Genomic DNA, 14,460 nt, shown 5'->3' on the forward strand with positions numbered 1-14,460 from the left:
AATTTTAACTCTCCAATTTATTAATTTTTTTACAAAATAAATTAAGTTGCTCGTTTTCCTCCTATGTCTTCTTGTAATATCTTATGAAAATGCATAGTGACAAGAAGTGACATTAATTGATTAATACATTTGCTTGTTAAATTTATTAAATTGCCCTTTTTTTTCCGGTGGAACTTTTTTTTAAAATAATGAATGCGAACCTAGATTTTTAAATTCAGAGCCTTTAAAACCTGGAAATAACCAGGAATTATAATTCCTTGTAGTGGCCACCTTGAGGAAATATATAAATATTTGATAGGTGTCATGCTTACTAACACAGAATGGAAATTCAAGTACATGTCAAGGATTTGAATAACGTTTTTTTTTGTTTGTTTGTTCAGTAAATGAAAAAAAAAGTTATGGAAGTATTTAAACCATACACATTTTTTTAGGGGTGTATGCTATGCATGATGATATCAACATTGCTGAAAACTGCACTCAGTATTTAGTGGTGGCGAGGGTGGGGAAAGCTCTGCAGCATTTAAAGGGGGGATGGGAACTGAAAAAGCCATCTTGGTTCCTCCAGTTTTTTAGGCTATAGCGCTACAGCAAACTTCAAACAATTTTTTTATATTTTTTTTTATTTATGCATAGTGATTATTTAATGGAATATTTCTGGTTAATTTATTTATTTATTTAAATTTGTAACATGCCCACCAACATTTAAAAAAACTTAATAGTGACGGCTACTAAAAATATTTTTATGTGTAAAGTCATTGGATTCAATATTGGGAAAGTTTATGGCTAGGGATGGGTCGATTTCACATTTCTTAAACTCCATTTCCAAATTTTACTTTCTCTCTGAATGAAACTATAGGAATTCAAGCAGAAGTTTAACCTAAAGAATGAGTATAATGAGCCCTTAATATATTTCCTCTTGAAGCAATTTTACTTTCTTACCTACACAATTTACCTACATTACTTTTCAATTTGGTCTTCAGTTAGACAAGAGTTCGGTGCCCAATAAATTTTCATTTGAAAAGATTGTAGTATTTCTCCAACCCCCTTACCCCTTCCAAGACAACCAACATATTGCACCTAATTATTAGATAGACATGTTTAGCCTGCAACTGATAAATTATGGTTTTATCCACCTCAGTTAACCGTCAACATATTAAGTGTCAAAAATACATAATTAAAACTCATTGAAATCTGTGATTTTGTGTTCTGTGAAATTCCTTTTTCGAGTTTTGATCTTTAACAGTCCTCATAGTTGTGTTTCGCTTTATCTACATCCGTAACATTTTTATTGGCAATTAAAGACGTGTTTATATCAGATATTTCCTTTGTACAGAATTCACATTCACAACAAGTTTATTAATAAATCAAGCCATCATGGTCACAGCAAATGAAACATCAATACAAACTAGGGATGGGGCGAATCCTGATTTCCTCGAATCCGAATCCTAACTCAAATCCTCGACTGGAATTGCCGAATCTCGAACCGAAACCCGAATCTTTTAACAGATGATGACCACATATCTAATGTAAGTGAGATCTATTCTGCTTGCACTAAAAGTCCCTTGACTTTCTCACATGTTGTTTGGTACATTTCTGGTATAAGTGTATATAAAGACAAAAAAAAATTTCTTGAGAAATTTCAGATTTAGTACAGATTAGCGGTTAGGATTTTTTTCTATAAATGACTAGAGGTCTGCGAGCCTAATAATTTGACTTCGAGCCGAGCTCGAGCGAGCCTACTTGAAACATCTCGAGCTTCGAGCGAGCTCGAGCTTGAACTTTTGTGGTACAGTTACACTTTTGGGAAATTATTTTTATCTTAAACTTAGTATAATGTTTGAATAAAGTATTAAAGTGAAGTGGGCTTATTAATTTTGGGTAACTATTTACAGTGTGTGTTTACATTTTGCACTGCTAGAAAGGAAAAACATTTTTTTCCATTGAATCTTACCTGTTTCCATTGGTTCATTAGTAACTGATATCATCCAACCAACATAACCACAGTTTACAAGTATATGTTTGTGTAAATGTAACATATCTTTGGAATAATTTCATCCTTGTCAATTTTTTCTGGAGTCCTTACGGAGCTTCAACAAACTTAGCACCAAAAATCATGTTGTTTGAAAAGTACATTCACATTGTTTCAAAATTTCCACTTTTCAGCACAATAATTCTGAGAGAGATTGTCATAGAGTATTGAATTCTGTTCTTGAATCTATCATGCAGAAAATTAATTTGTTCTGCACGTTCAGGAGTTAAATTAGCTCTATGATTGGAGATAGTTTTTCCAGCAGAAGAGAAGTGTCTTTCGCTGGAAACCTGCATGACTGGAATGCTTTAGTAAAATTGCTTAACCTCAAAATTAGTGTCATAAATATCTGTAACTGGTCATTAAAGTTTAATCAATTGAAAGCAATTAAAAATAAAAGCATTTTACTTAATTCAATCTACACTTGAAAAAAAAACATACGCACAATAAACCTACATGGAAATTAAAGTCTTTTTCAATATCCTGAAGTCTGAAATATGTTTACTCATGTCATCAAATGTACAGCTGTACTGAAGAAGCCGATTTTTCCAATATTTAGTTGAATCTGTATTTCTGCCGACTTCCGATACGCTTGTTATTTTTCGGCCGATATTACTGAAAAACTAAAGAGACTGCCATAACCTAAAAATCACCTAAACATCCACGAGTACCATTTTCACTTATCGTTGTAGTACTGCATTCTTTCAGATCGCATTATTTCTTAGAAACATGTGCCAACCGTACATATCAAAATTTAACATCCTTTTTTTTTCAACAGTGTTCTTTAATTTAGTCATAAATAAATAATACATTACTATCACGGTAAATATACATTTTGGTTGTTACGGTAACTATAGTGCAAATGTGGTAGCTATCTGCTTCTGTAGTAACTATGGTATCTACAAAGAATCTATAGTTCTTTTTATGGTAATTATCTTAAAATAACTATTGGGTTTGTACTGTAGTTATGGTACATCATCCATATTTCTTCGTATGTTGTTCATTTGTCTTTTCTTCATATTTACGTGCGCCATTACTATTTGAGACAGGAACTTTCATAAAAAAAAATGAACGGAATTTTATATCACACATTTAATGGCGTGAACGATGAGACCCAGGCCAATTTAAACGCTTTATACGGAAAAACCTACCATGCTGGACCTCGTAAGCGAGTTTTACTGTATTTTTTTTTCGTAAATAGTAAAAAACCAAATCCTTTGACGAATCCTATATCAGACCTGCCGAAGCTTCGAATCCCTAGGATTCGGCGGATATTGGATTCGGTCACCCCATGATATTGGATTCGGTCACCCCATTCCTAATACAAACATGAAACCAGTGCAAAGTGAAGAAAAATCTGTTTATGCACTGGCGGCAACTTATGTTCTAACAATAAAATTTTGGTGCCAATTTCATTTAATGACTATATACATGCGTAAATTTTACTTTTAACTAACTTCTTTTAAGTGAAAATATTGATGTAAAAGTATCAAAAATATATCAACTGTACTGTTTTATTCTTTGTCCTCTAAAGACTGTCGAAACTGCACTGTACATTATAGTTCATAAAATGACAGGTGAGCATTGACTGCATTTTTCTGCATTGTTGCTGGTCTTCTCGCTTAACACAGTAAAACCTCCATTAACAAATATTCTATTTAACGAAAAACCCCATGCAACGAAATAAAATTTTGGTCCCGCCGAACCGCCATAAGATCAATGCTGTTTTAACATCTAAATACCTAATTTTATTTGTTACGAAATAGTGAAATTCCCTTTACAAGGAACTGCCACTTTTGAAAAACAGGCAAAAATAAACATCTCCTCCAAGACATCCACTAATTTTTTTGCATTCACTGCTTAAAAATATGTGCGTATAACCTTTAAATAATATGCACGATCGCGGAAGACAATAAATAAACAAAGCATCATGGATAACACACGTCGTGTATACATGCCACACTTTATTCAAAATGGCGGGTACATTTAGCGCTAGTGGCGGAAACCTCTCGTTCCATCGCTCTGGCAAGACGAACAACTAGTGTATTTTGCATTTCCATGGTTAAAGATGTGCACACGCAAATATTTTTATCTATGGTGTAGTACAATTTCCGTTTTTTTTTTTTATTATTATTATTTTTTTTTTTTTTTCAGTTTTCAGTTTTCACTGATTATTTATTTCCGCACGTAGTTACGGAAATCATCACGTTACTACTGTAAAATGAATTCTAATCCTAAAAAGCGGCGACAGATTGACGTTAAAATAAAATTAGAATTTTTAAATGCAGTTGATGAAGGTGGAAAAAAAAGTGATATAGCTAAACGTTTCGACATCACGGCGTCTACACTTTCAACCATATTATCCAACCGGGAACAGATCGAAAACAACGCTTCTCTGGTAGGGACAAATCGAAAACGTGTGAAAGTATGTAAAAATGATGACTTGGAAAAGATACTTTTTGACTGGTTAATGGAGGCTAGGGTATCTAACATCAACGTCTCTGGGCCTATTTTACAAGAAAAGGCACGCCAGGAAGCACTGGGGATGGGAATTGATAATTTCCAAGCATCAAATGGTTGGCCATTAAACAAGTTTTTTCTATGTACTTTTTCAGAAAGACAGTTCTAGCCATTTATGTGAAGCTTTATGATGACTAGAAATATATTGTGCAAAACCTCCATTTAACAAACCCCTTTACAACAAACACAACAAATTTTGGTCCCTTGAGATTTGTTAAATAGAGGTTTCACTGTACTTGGTGTTACCTTTAGCTGCTGTTTCATGATTTTTTTTAAATATTTTTATCATACAAGTGTTGTACTGACAATTGGATTAAGAGTTTCCCAAAGTTTGTTTCTTCCAAATTCCAAGGACCTCAATTATTTATAAAAAATTCTAGTAATAGATGCGTTTGAAACTTTAAATGGGTAAATTGATAATATTGGCGAAACCTGAATGGATGAACTTTTACTTTTATCATTTGTATCGGTTTTTTAGTTTCATTTGGAAACAATTACATTGGAAATCCAGAAAATTGGGAGTACAGGTCGATACAGATACTAAAGTGATAACATCGGTACATCACTGGTATTGTTTTTTTCCATATGGATAGACAAGATTGTACTACCTACTTCTGTGAATGAGATAGTGTTATTTATATATGACTGAAATTTTATTTCCCATTTTGGTTACTGTTGGTAAGAATCTAAGCTACAATCTTTTGATGTCTGAAGGCCTTCACTTGGGGCTTTGCAGATGCTGATGGAGCGATTCAACGCAGACCCACGCATCTTCTGCTTCATCCTGTCAACGCGGTCTGGCGGCATCGGAGTTAACCTCACAGGAGCGGACACTGTGATATTCTACGACAGCGACTGGAATCCTACCATGGACGCTCAGGCACAGGATCGTTGCCACCGCATCGGGCAGACCCGGGATGTGCATATATATAGGTGAGTCTGTTAGCCGGTCTAGATGGGGGATGCACCACAATGCCGAAAACCATAACGCCGAATGCCAAATTTACTACAACGCCGACAGCTAGAAAACTGCTGTGTACCACAATGCCGAAATACATTAACGCAGAAAAATGTCATTGCAGGACTGTCACAAAGGTTAGGTTAGGCTAGCCTAGATTAGGTTAATGATTCACAATCATTGAACAAGGAAAATCATAATAACCTGGAACAAGCAGTGAATTTTTCCTGGAATATCTGGTAAAACCCTTTAATTTTTAAAGCATATGGGTATCACTATATTATATACCTGTGTATGAGTCACATTTTATGCAGAGTTTTAGGTTAAATAAATGTAGTGCGAACTTTATGCTATTTTTACTTTGTGTATAAAAAATTACATATATGTTTGTGTTTATAAATCTGCACAAATAATTAGCCAACCCAGTTGGTTTTTATTAAATATAACTCCACAAGTACGTATAATTTGTATAATTATAATATCTCAGCAGTAGTGTGAAGCTCCGTGTACAGCGCAGTTATAGTAAGTCTGCCTGCCCGCCGTGTTGGGACCGGCAAGTGATGTGTGATGTCACTGCAGCACTGCAATGGCAAGATGAGGAGGGTAAAATATAAAAATAAACCTGCAAGAGAGAGAGAGAGAGAGAGTGTTTTTTGCATGAGGGCATGTGTGGCGGTGTTGGTGGTTCTTCCTCCCTCATCATTGTAAAATTCATGTGAACAGCAATTAACGTGTCTATCTCAACAGGTGTTAATGATGCATACGTGCCTAACACCCCCCCCCCCCCCCACCCACTCCCCTTCTCCATCTCCCTTTTTTTTTTTTTTTTACACGCTTTAAACTGAACATTCCATGACAAAACTGCAGCGATTGTTCCTGTACGTCACTTCCATGGCGTGCTGTGATTATAGCCTAGCTATATTCAGAAATGGTTCAAGAATTGCAAGTAAAAAACAAAAACAAAAAATAGTAGAGGCTATGAAGGAAGCCCAACTATGTTGAATAAAATCTGTTCAATTACCAAGCAACAGTCTTAAAATCTTGTGAACTATGATTTTGTATTGCTGTTAGGGGTCATGTGTATAGACTTATCTGCATTTTTAAATGTCAAAAATACTGTAAATTTTGCGAACATTTTATCTTTGTCATTTTTAACTTGCAAAATAGCAATATCTTTTAGTGGTGCACCGATATGACTTTACCGATTACCGATTCAATTACCGATTATGAGAGCAATAATCGGCAGATACCGATTCAGTTACCGATTATAATGAACAAATTTTTTTAAGTGTAATAATGCACACAAAAAATTTTTTACTCCCATGTAAATTTAGGTAAAATTGAGAATACAGTTATAATAACAGTATAAAAATATATAAAATACACTATTAAGTCATTGCAAAGTGTAAATTAAATTAACTTCTGTTTATAATTGTTATTATAAAGAACTTGAACTACAGTCTAATAATTGTAATTTACAATGGGTAAGGTTTTTGTTGCGGAAAACTATCATTATTATCGACTATCACATAAGGTTGCATCGAGAAATTACCGTTTAACAATGTAAACATGCTGCTTTATTTTGTTCACTTCAGTTTATAGAAAAATGTTTCCACACTTCACATTTTTTCTCCCTACTCGCCATCTCACTATAATTATTTAAAAATGACTCAAAACCAATTGTAGCACATGTGATTTTATTAATGTTGACTGAATATATAAAATTATAAATACTTTTTCACTTTTCACGTCATATACAAATAACACAAAAACAGATAATGTTACCAAAGACGCCCATAACGAGTTTGTAAAACGCAGTGATAAACTCTAGAAGGTATCGGGACCGCGATTTTGAACCGCTACTACGACTCGAAAAGATCAATTGTCATAGAATCCACTGTAACTGCTTGTGGTATTTTGATTGTGTGCCATCTATTTTACGTTTCTGGCTATAGGTAATGTGCAAGGCCACTAAACAAAAGACGAAACGTAAATAAATGTGTAGGAAAAATGTATTTTTTATAGGGGTGTGCGGGAATAGGTTTTTGTACTGCGGGAAATTTTCAGGAAAAATAAATTATTCCCGCGGGAAACGGGAAGGGATCGGGAAAATTAAAAAAAAAAAAAATTTTTTATTTCTAATATGAGAAGACGGCCATTTCAACGTTTCTTGCTGCTATTTCTTTTGTCTGCTTCACTTTACCTTTTTTCAGCGGCGACTTCATATTTTTTAGCATCCTCAAATTTTTTTTTTTTTTATAGAGAGATGTTTATTGATATGTCTTGGTAATCCAGACGTGCTACTATGCTCGCATCTCAAAGATTTTTCACACGAGACACACTTTGCCAGGGATTTACTGTCTGTCAGACGTTCAAAATACTTCCAAACACTTTTAGGTTTACAAGTAACAAGCTGATCGGTTGCGACTTCCATTATTTGTAGGCTGCTAGTTTGTTTTAATATACAACGGCATCGAAAATAGGAACAAATACTTTGCACAAGCTTTAATAACGTAACGTCAGCCGACAAAGCCCGCCAAACTAAACAGTAAACAACTATTTTTTTCTCCCAAAGCAAAATCATAGATGTTTAGATACTCGTGAGCAGTGGTGTAAAACTACGTGATTTTATATTTTTCAAAGTGCCAATACAGTTCTCTACATCGCCACTGCTATCAAGTAATGAGAACGGTTACGCTTCGTTATGTAACGCAAGTCTAGTATTTCTTATATCTTTGGCGAAAAGGTTGGATTGCGCGTGTGTTTTGTTTGTGTCTAAGGACACACAGTGGTTTTAGATTAAATATTCAATGGTTATGGCAATAACGTTATATAACTGACTATTCACGTATCTTGCAAATTTGTACCCTTGAAGAAATATATGTATGAACGCATACAATATTTAAGGTACTCCATGTGTGTTTTTTATATTCCAATTAGATATGTATAAACGATTATCATAATACACTGCACACCACAGCTGTCGCTACGATCGGCATACGTTTAGAAGATGTTTTGCGTTTAAATAGTACGGAAACCCTTCAAAAATGTACGAATCCATAAAAAATATTGTTGTAAAAACAGTTTGAATTGATAGAAAACATTTTCACTTAATTAGTAAACATTTATAAATTTTTATACAATTTCCCGAAAAATTCGGGAGTAATAAAATTCCCGCCCGGCATTTCGGGAAGCCTACTTTCCCGACTTTTTTCCCGAAGCGTCGGGATCCCGCACACCCCTAATTTTTTATTGTTCGATGCAATGAAATTTATTAAACTTAACGAATTATGACGGAGTAAGATGTATTTTGTATTATATGCAAATATTACCGTATTTCGTCGTAAAATGTGTAACAAAATATTACACGGTAAAAACCTACTTAATTACGCCGGGACGTAGATAATCGGCAAAGTAATCGTTAAGATAATCGCCGATTACGATTAATCGGAAAGTACCCATAATTGCCGATTACGATTCATCGGTATCCGCATCAGTGCACCACTAATATCTTAACTTGTTTGAAATGTGTAAATAAATTTGATCTTTTTAATAGTGTGTTTGTTTAGTATGAATATTAAATTAAAAATTCTAGTAATAAAATTAAAATTTCATGATAGTCGTGCTGCAAATATGCTGGAACCAAATTGCAGTTTCCAAACTTGAAAAACCTGGAAAAGTCAGGGAATTTCATTTTCAAAAATCTATAGCAATCCTCTTTGTCTTTTTGTTAGATGGTACAGGAAAATACTGTGTTTTATAGCATAATCGTCACAAGCGTATAGTTATTGTGCTGTTATTTTAGAGCGTAAAAATTTGGATGAAAAAAATTCTCACATGAAAGTCATGCAATGTTTTTGGTCCTACTGTTATATTCTGGGTAGTAAAGACCTTGCCAAAGATCACTGGACAAAGAGATTTGCTACAGCAATCTGATACCCAGTTGCTGTCAGGCAGTGTAGTGGTTATAATGCGAAAGTACAGTAATTATATTATAACTCTGTTAAAATGTACCAGCACAATACTATTTCCTGTCCAGTATGGTCAAAAAATGTTTTGGTCCCCCCATTTTCTCCACAAGATGTATGTATGTGTGTGTGTGTGTGTCTCTCTCTTCCCCCCCCCCCCCCCTCCTTCCCACCCTTTTCCAATAAAACAGTGTCTTCTTAAGATGAAGTACATTATTCGTTAGGATATTACCAGTTACATAATTAACAGAAATATATAGTTGTTAGATATGTAAGTTTTATTTTAAAAGTTTGCTAACCCTTTTTTTTTTTTTTTTTTTTTTTTTTTTTTTTTTTTTTTTGCTGCTGCTGTGTACTCAGCGCTAGTTGGCATCATCATGTTTAGTTAGGTACTGTGATTTTCGTGTAGAATGCGCGCACATAGTCTACTCCTCAGTATAACAAACTTGAAGGCACTGATTTTGGGTATGTTTGTTATAGTGTGATATCTTTATAAAGAGCTGAATACATACATAACAGTGATACCTATCACTAAAATAAATAGCTGTATAGTTAATAGAGTTTAATTTGAAATGCTAAGGGCCATTGCAGAGTCAGGTGAGTAAAATCTTAACAGGTTAATCAAATGGAGAAATAACTTTACTCTACCTCAAGTCACGACTATGCAAGCCAGCCTAAATCTTTTGGCAAGGTCTAAATTTTTGCCTCTTTGATCAACAGCATATAGAATTTTCATATTTGTGGTCAAAAATATTGCTTTCTGTTTTTTTTTTATCCATTATCTGAAAATGAAAATACTTCACCGAAATGTCTAGTCATAAACCATTGCACATGGTTTGTTCAACCATTACCTTATTTGTAAGTAAACAAAATTAATCCATAAAAACTAACCTCCAAACAAGAAAATACATTAAGTAGCATATATTTTACCACAATTTGTAAACAACTCTTAAACTCCTCCGAATTTTAGTTATGTAACTCTTCCACCGAATCTAAATTCCATATCATAATTTATTACCATGATTGCACATTTTCCCAGGATACAGATGTAAGGTTGTGTAAGTGGGATATGTGAGCAATTTTCTAGGCGATGTTCGGATCATTGATTAATCAAAGTGCGTTTTTTTGTTAGCTTATGTTGTCACAATGTGTTAAACTTCATTAGCTTCATTGTACGTTTAAGTACATCACTAGTTCTATGGTAAATCAATTGTAAGATGGTGGGAGTATTGGTTAGTTAGCTGAAATGTTTTGAAAATTTTTCATTTTTCCTTCGCTGTAGCGGGTGTTACTTCTAGTGAATCCACACAGTCCTTAAACAGATACCTTTAAAAAAATGTTGGTTAGAGCAGAAGCATATTTTTTATTATTGTTTTTGCATATTATAGAACATTTGTCAGGAGGCTTAGTGGAAGATGGCTTACAACCTAATTTATAAAAACTAAATTCCTTTGCCACATGGCTAGTAGTGAAGAGCACTGATAGAAGTCAGTACAAGCTGATAGTGGTAGAATCTGCATAGCTGCCAACCATTACGGATTGTCCGTAATTATTACGGTGTAGTGACATATATTACTGAATTACGGGTCGGTAAGAAAGTATTACGGATTTTTTTTTACAAAAACCACAAAAAGCCGTTTAAGTGATATGTGTATACTATAGAACGATATCGCTGACGCTTTGAGTACGATAGTTATCGCTGTCGATATCTTGCAAAAGTAGCGCTGTTGCGGCGTTTTTTACAAGCAGTCTTGGCGTCCTTTCCGTGTTAACTGTAAACATGGCCGTTATGTTTGGATTGCGTGGGCTACGCGTCACTTATTTTACCGTTTAAGAGTGGCATTGAAAATACATTGAGAATAACTTATTCTGCAACGTCTGTAATAGTGATTTTTCGGTTGCCCACGGAAGTAGAGACGACTGCCGAAGACATTTTGATTGCAAGAAACACCGAGATTATGCGAAAGTGAAATCAGACAATAAATCAATTTCGTCTTTTTTTTTGTAAACAGTGACGATACGGATGTTACGAATGCAGAGTTGTTGTTCACAAAAAACATTTTCCCCAAAAACAGTTGCAGGCTGGAAAACATGCAACGAAACATCTGACTTAAAGAGTTAGTTTAAAGTTTATGACACAGACAACATTGACGTTTTATGTAAAGAGTGCATTTCTTCATTTCAAAATGCTGTTATCAGTAGGCCTATGCTGAAAAATGTAGCTTAATGTATGTTCTGTAGTGTTGTTATTAACAAGGGTGTTGGGGATGGCGTGACTACCTCCCCCCTCCCCCTCAACTAACCACACCGAATCCTGGATATGCCTCCGAGTGATTACTGATGACTGGCATGAAAGGTTGGCAGCTATGAATCTGTAGTGGGGAAGATAACTCCTGAACTTGAGTGAAAAATGTAATTTATATTATATGTTTTGCTATAAAACTACATCCATCTTTATTTGGATTTTCGTTGAATTATTATTTTAATTGATATCTTCATGTTAAGGCACCATAAAAATACTACCAAATTATTTGCAGGAGAAACATTTTGTAATTTGATTATAAATTTATAAATATTTTGAAATTAATGTAAATGTTAAAATTTCTACGCTCTTAAAATTTTAAGTTTCTATCATTCTATTAGACAACTTAATGAAATCTGGTTTTTGATGCTAAGATAGAGGGCACACTGTTGTACCACAGAAGCCTGCCACTTTAATGGTTTATTATGTTTTTTTCATAATTTAAATACATTGTTGTCTATCTCGGATCATCCAGGAATCTATAATGGTGCAGCATACAACAAGAACAGTCTTAGTCACAGTTGAGGTGTAATTTTCAGTGTATGAATTTTGCTTGTGACAGGTTGGTCAGCGAAATGACTGTGGAGGAGAACATCCTGAAGAAGGCCAATCAGAAGAGACTCCTCGGAGACCTCGCCATTGAGGGTGGCAATTTCACCACTGCCTACTTCAAAAGTGTAAGTTTCTTATTTTTCCTATTCCAATTTGTGTCCAGTTCATCTCTATAGGTATTGGCTGGTTTTATATTTTGGTCACTTTCTAAAAAAATTACCTGAGAAAAATATTATGGTGTGTTTATTTTGTATAATGCATTTATTATGTAAAAATAAATTCTCATTATTTTTTGATGTTTTTATATGTTTAGTATGTTATTTGACTTTGTCAGTTTGGGAATTAATTTTCAGCGTGAAAATTCTTTAAATGAATGTATCAAAACATGAATTCTTCTCCCTAAAAGTGAGTTTTGATATCAAATGTAACTTGTTGTATTGTATAGTTCTTTGCAATAAATTAATTGGTGTGTTTAATGTATGGAGTTAATTTATTTTTGTGTTTCATTTATGCAGACCACAATCCAGGATCTTTTCAACGTTGACGTTGCTGAGCTGGATGCATCGCGAAGAATGGCAGATGTTTTGGAGCGGTCCAACAAGCGTGAGAGGAGACAGAAAGAAGAAGCGCAAGTGAGTGTCATGCAGTTTTGCATGTTGCAAGCTCAAGATTTCCATTTCCTGTTTATTAGGCCTTTGCAAATATTTGAACTTTTGTACATGAATATGAATATTAAATTATCTTTATTCAGCGATGTTTCAAACATGCAACAAGTATTAAAAAAAATTTCTCTACTGTCTCACTGTAACTGAAAAAATCGTGTAAACAACTTAAAAAAACTTAGCATGGTTGTTATTTCAAACTTGAAAATGTTAACCAATTTTTATTGGTATTCTTTTCATCACACGCACCAGAAGTGGTAAAAAATAAAATGTAAAATGTCAACCATGGACTACACCACCACAAAACACGGACACTCCATTAAGATGGGCATTAAAAGAAATAATCATAGTTATAACAGAGTATAAAATGATAGTGACAATCGATCTAACACCATATGATACAGAAGATGCTTACTTGCTGTATATGTCTAGGATGAAACAGAGGTTGCGGCTCAAATGTGTGTAAAAAATCGTAAATAATGGTTTAAGATGCTAGATGATATCAGCAAAAAACTTTATTTATATTTCTGAACTAAATTACAATTTACATGGCTGACATTTAAAATTAAAACTTGTAAATAACTAGGGTTTAAATTAGGAGTGAGCCGATCACCACATTTGCCGATCATGCCGATGCCAGAAATGTGGTACCGATCATGCCGATTTTTTTGACCGATTAGTGTTTTTTTATTTAAGTTGGTTGTAAAATATGCTCCAAATTACTCAAGTTAAATATTATTTAAGTTAAATAATTTTACTTGAACCTACTCATTACTGAATACCCTAAACAGTTCGGTTATGTATATTTATATGACAAACTTTTGATTTAGACACTGATTATCAGTTTGTTCCCATAAACTAATCTGGAAATCTATTAATCCCTTTAACAAAATCTATAACACACTGTTACCAACTAACCATCACACCATTCGAAAATGATTGTTTGTTTACATTTTTCCGCTTTTTGGCGCGATTTAAAATGCTTTCTGCTTGATATTACGACGCTGTTCCAACTATATGCCAGCGCCCCCGACTGACGTGGTATGGCCACTCACGTAAGGCTGTTCCAAACACCGCCACCGTTCGGCCAATCATCTGCTTTCTTTTGTATTTATCGGGTGTCGCTGTTCCAAGCTGACGTCAGTGCCCTGAGCGGTGTGCGTAGACTTTAAAACTTCGCCTGTTTGTCCAAACATTATGCCGGAAAGGAAAATAAACACTGTAGTTTTACATATTTTTACAGTATATTTTTGAGTTTAACATTATAACGTGAGCGTGTGTAAGCTTTTGTTTGCTTTAGTGCATTATGACTAATGTTCAGTGGCTGCCATGTTGCGGTGTTTGTTTACCAGTGACTAGATTAGTCTTTTACCTAGTATTTAAATTTTGCTTAAAAACACTCTGATTTCGTGTAAAAACGCTGTGTTATTGGGTTTTTCGCGTAAAAACTGTAATTTACTGTGATTTCG

The 14,460-nt window shown here is 34.2% G+C and overlaps 1 protein-coding gene across 1 annotated transcript in view; it reads left to right on the forward strand.

Annotated features, from left to right (window-relative positions):
- The window catches only part of LOC134540351 (helicase domino), a 329,560-nt gene that overhangs the window by 164,646 nt on the left and 150,454 nt on the right, over nt 1–14,460 (forward strand). The window contains exons 25-27 of the mRNA XM_063383024.1: nt 5,286–5,482; nt 12,340–12,454; nt 12,845–12,961. Coding sequence (XP_063239094.1) covers nt 5,286–5,482; nt 12,340–12,454; nt 12,845–12,961 — 429 coding nt within the window. The remainder of the gene's footprint in view (nt 1–5,285; nt 5,483–12,339; nt 12,455–12,844; nt 12,962–14,460) is intronic.

This window comes from Bacillus rossius, chromosome 16, assembly GCF_032445375.1.
Source record: "Bacillus rossius redtenbacheri isolate Brsri chromosome 16, Brsri_v3, whole genome shotgun sequence".
In the NCBI taxonomy this organism is placed as follows: domain Eukaryota; kingdom Metazoa; phylum Arthropoda; class Insecta; order Phasmatodea; family Bacillidae; genus Bacillus; species Bacillus rossius.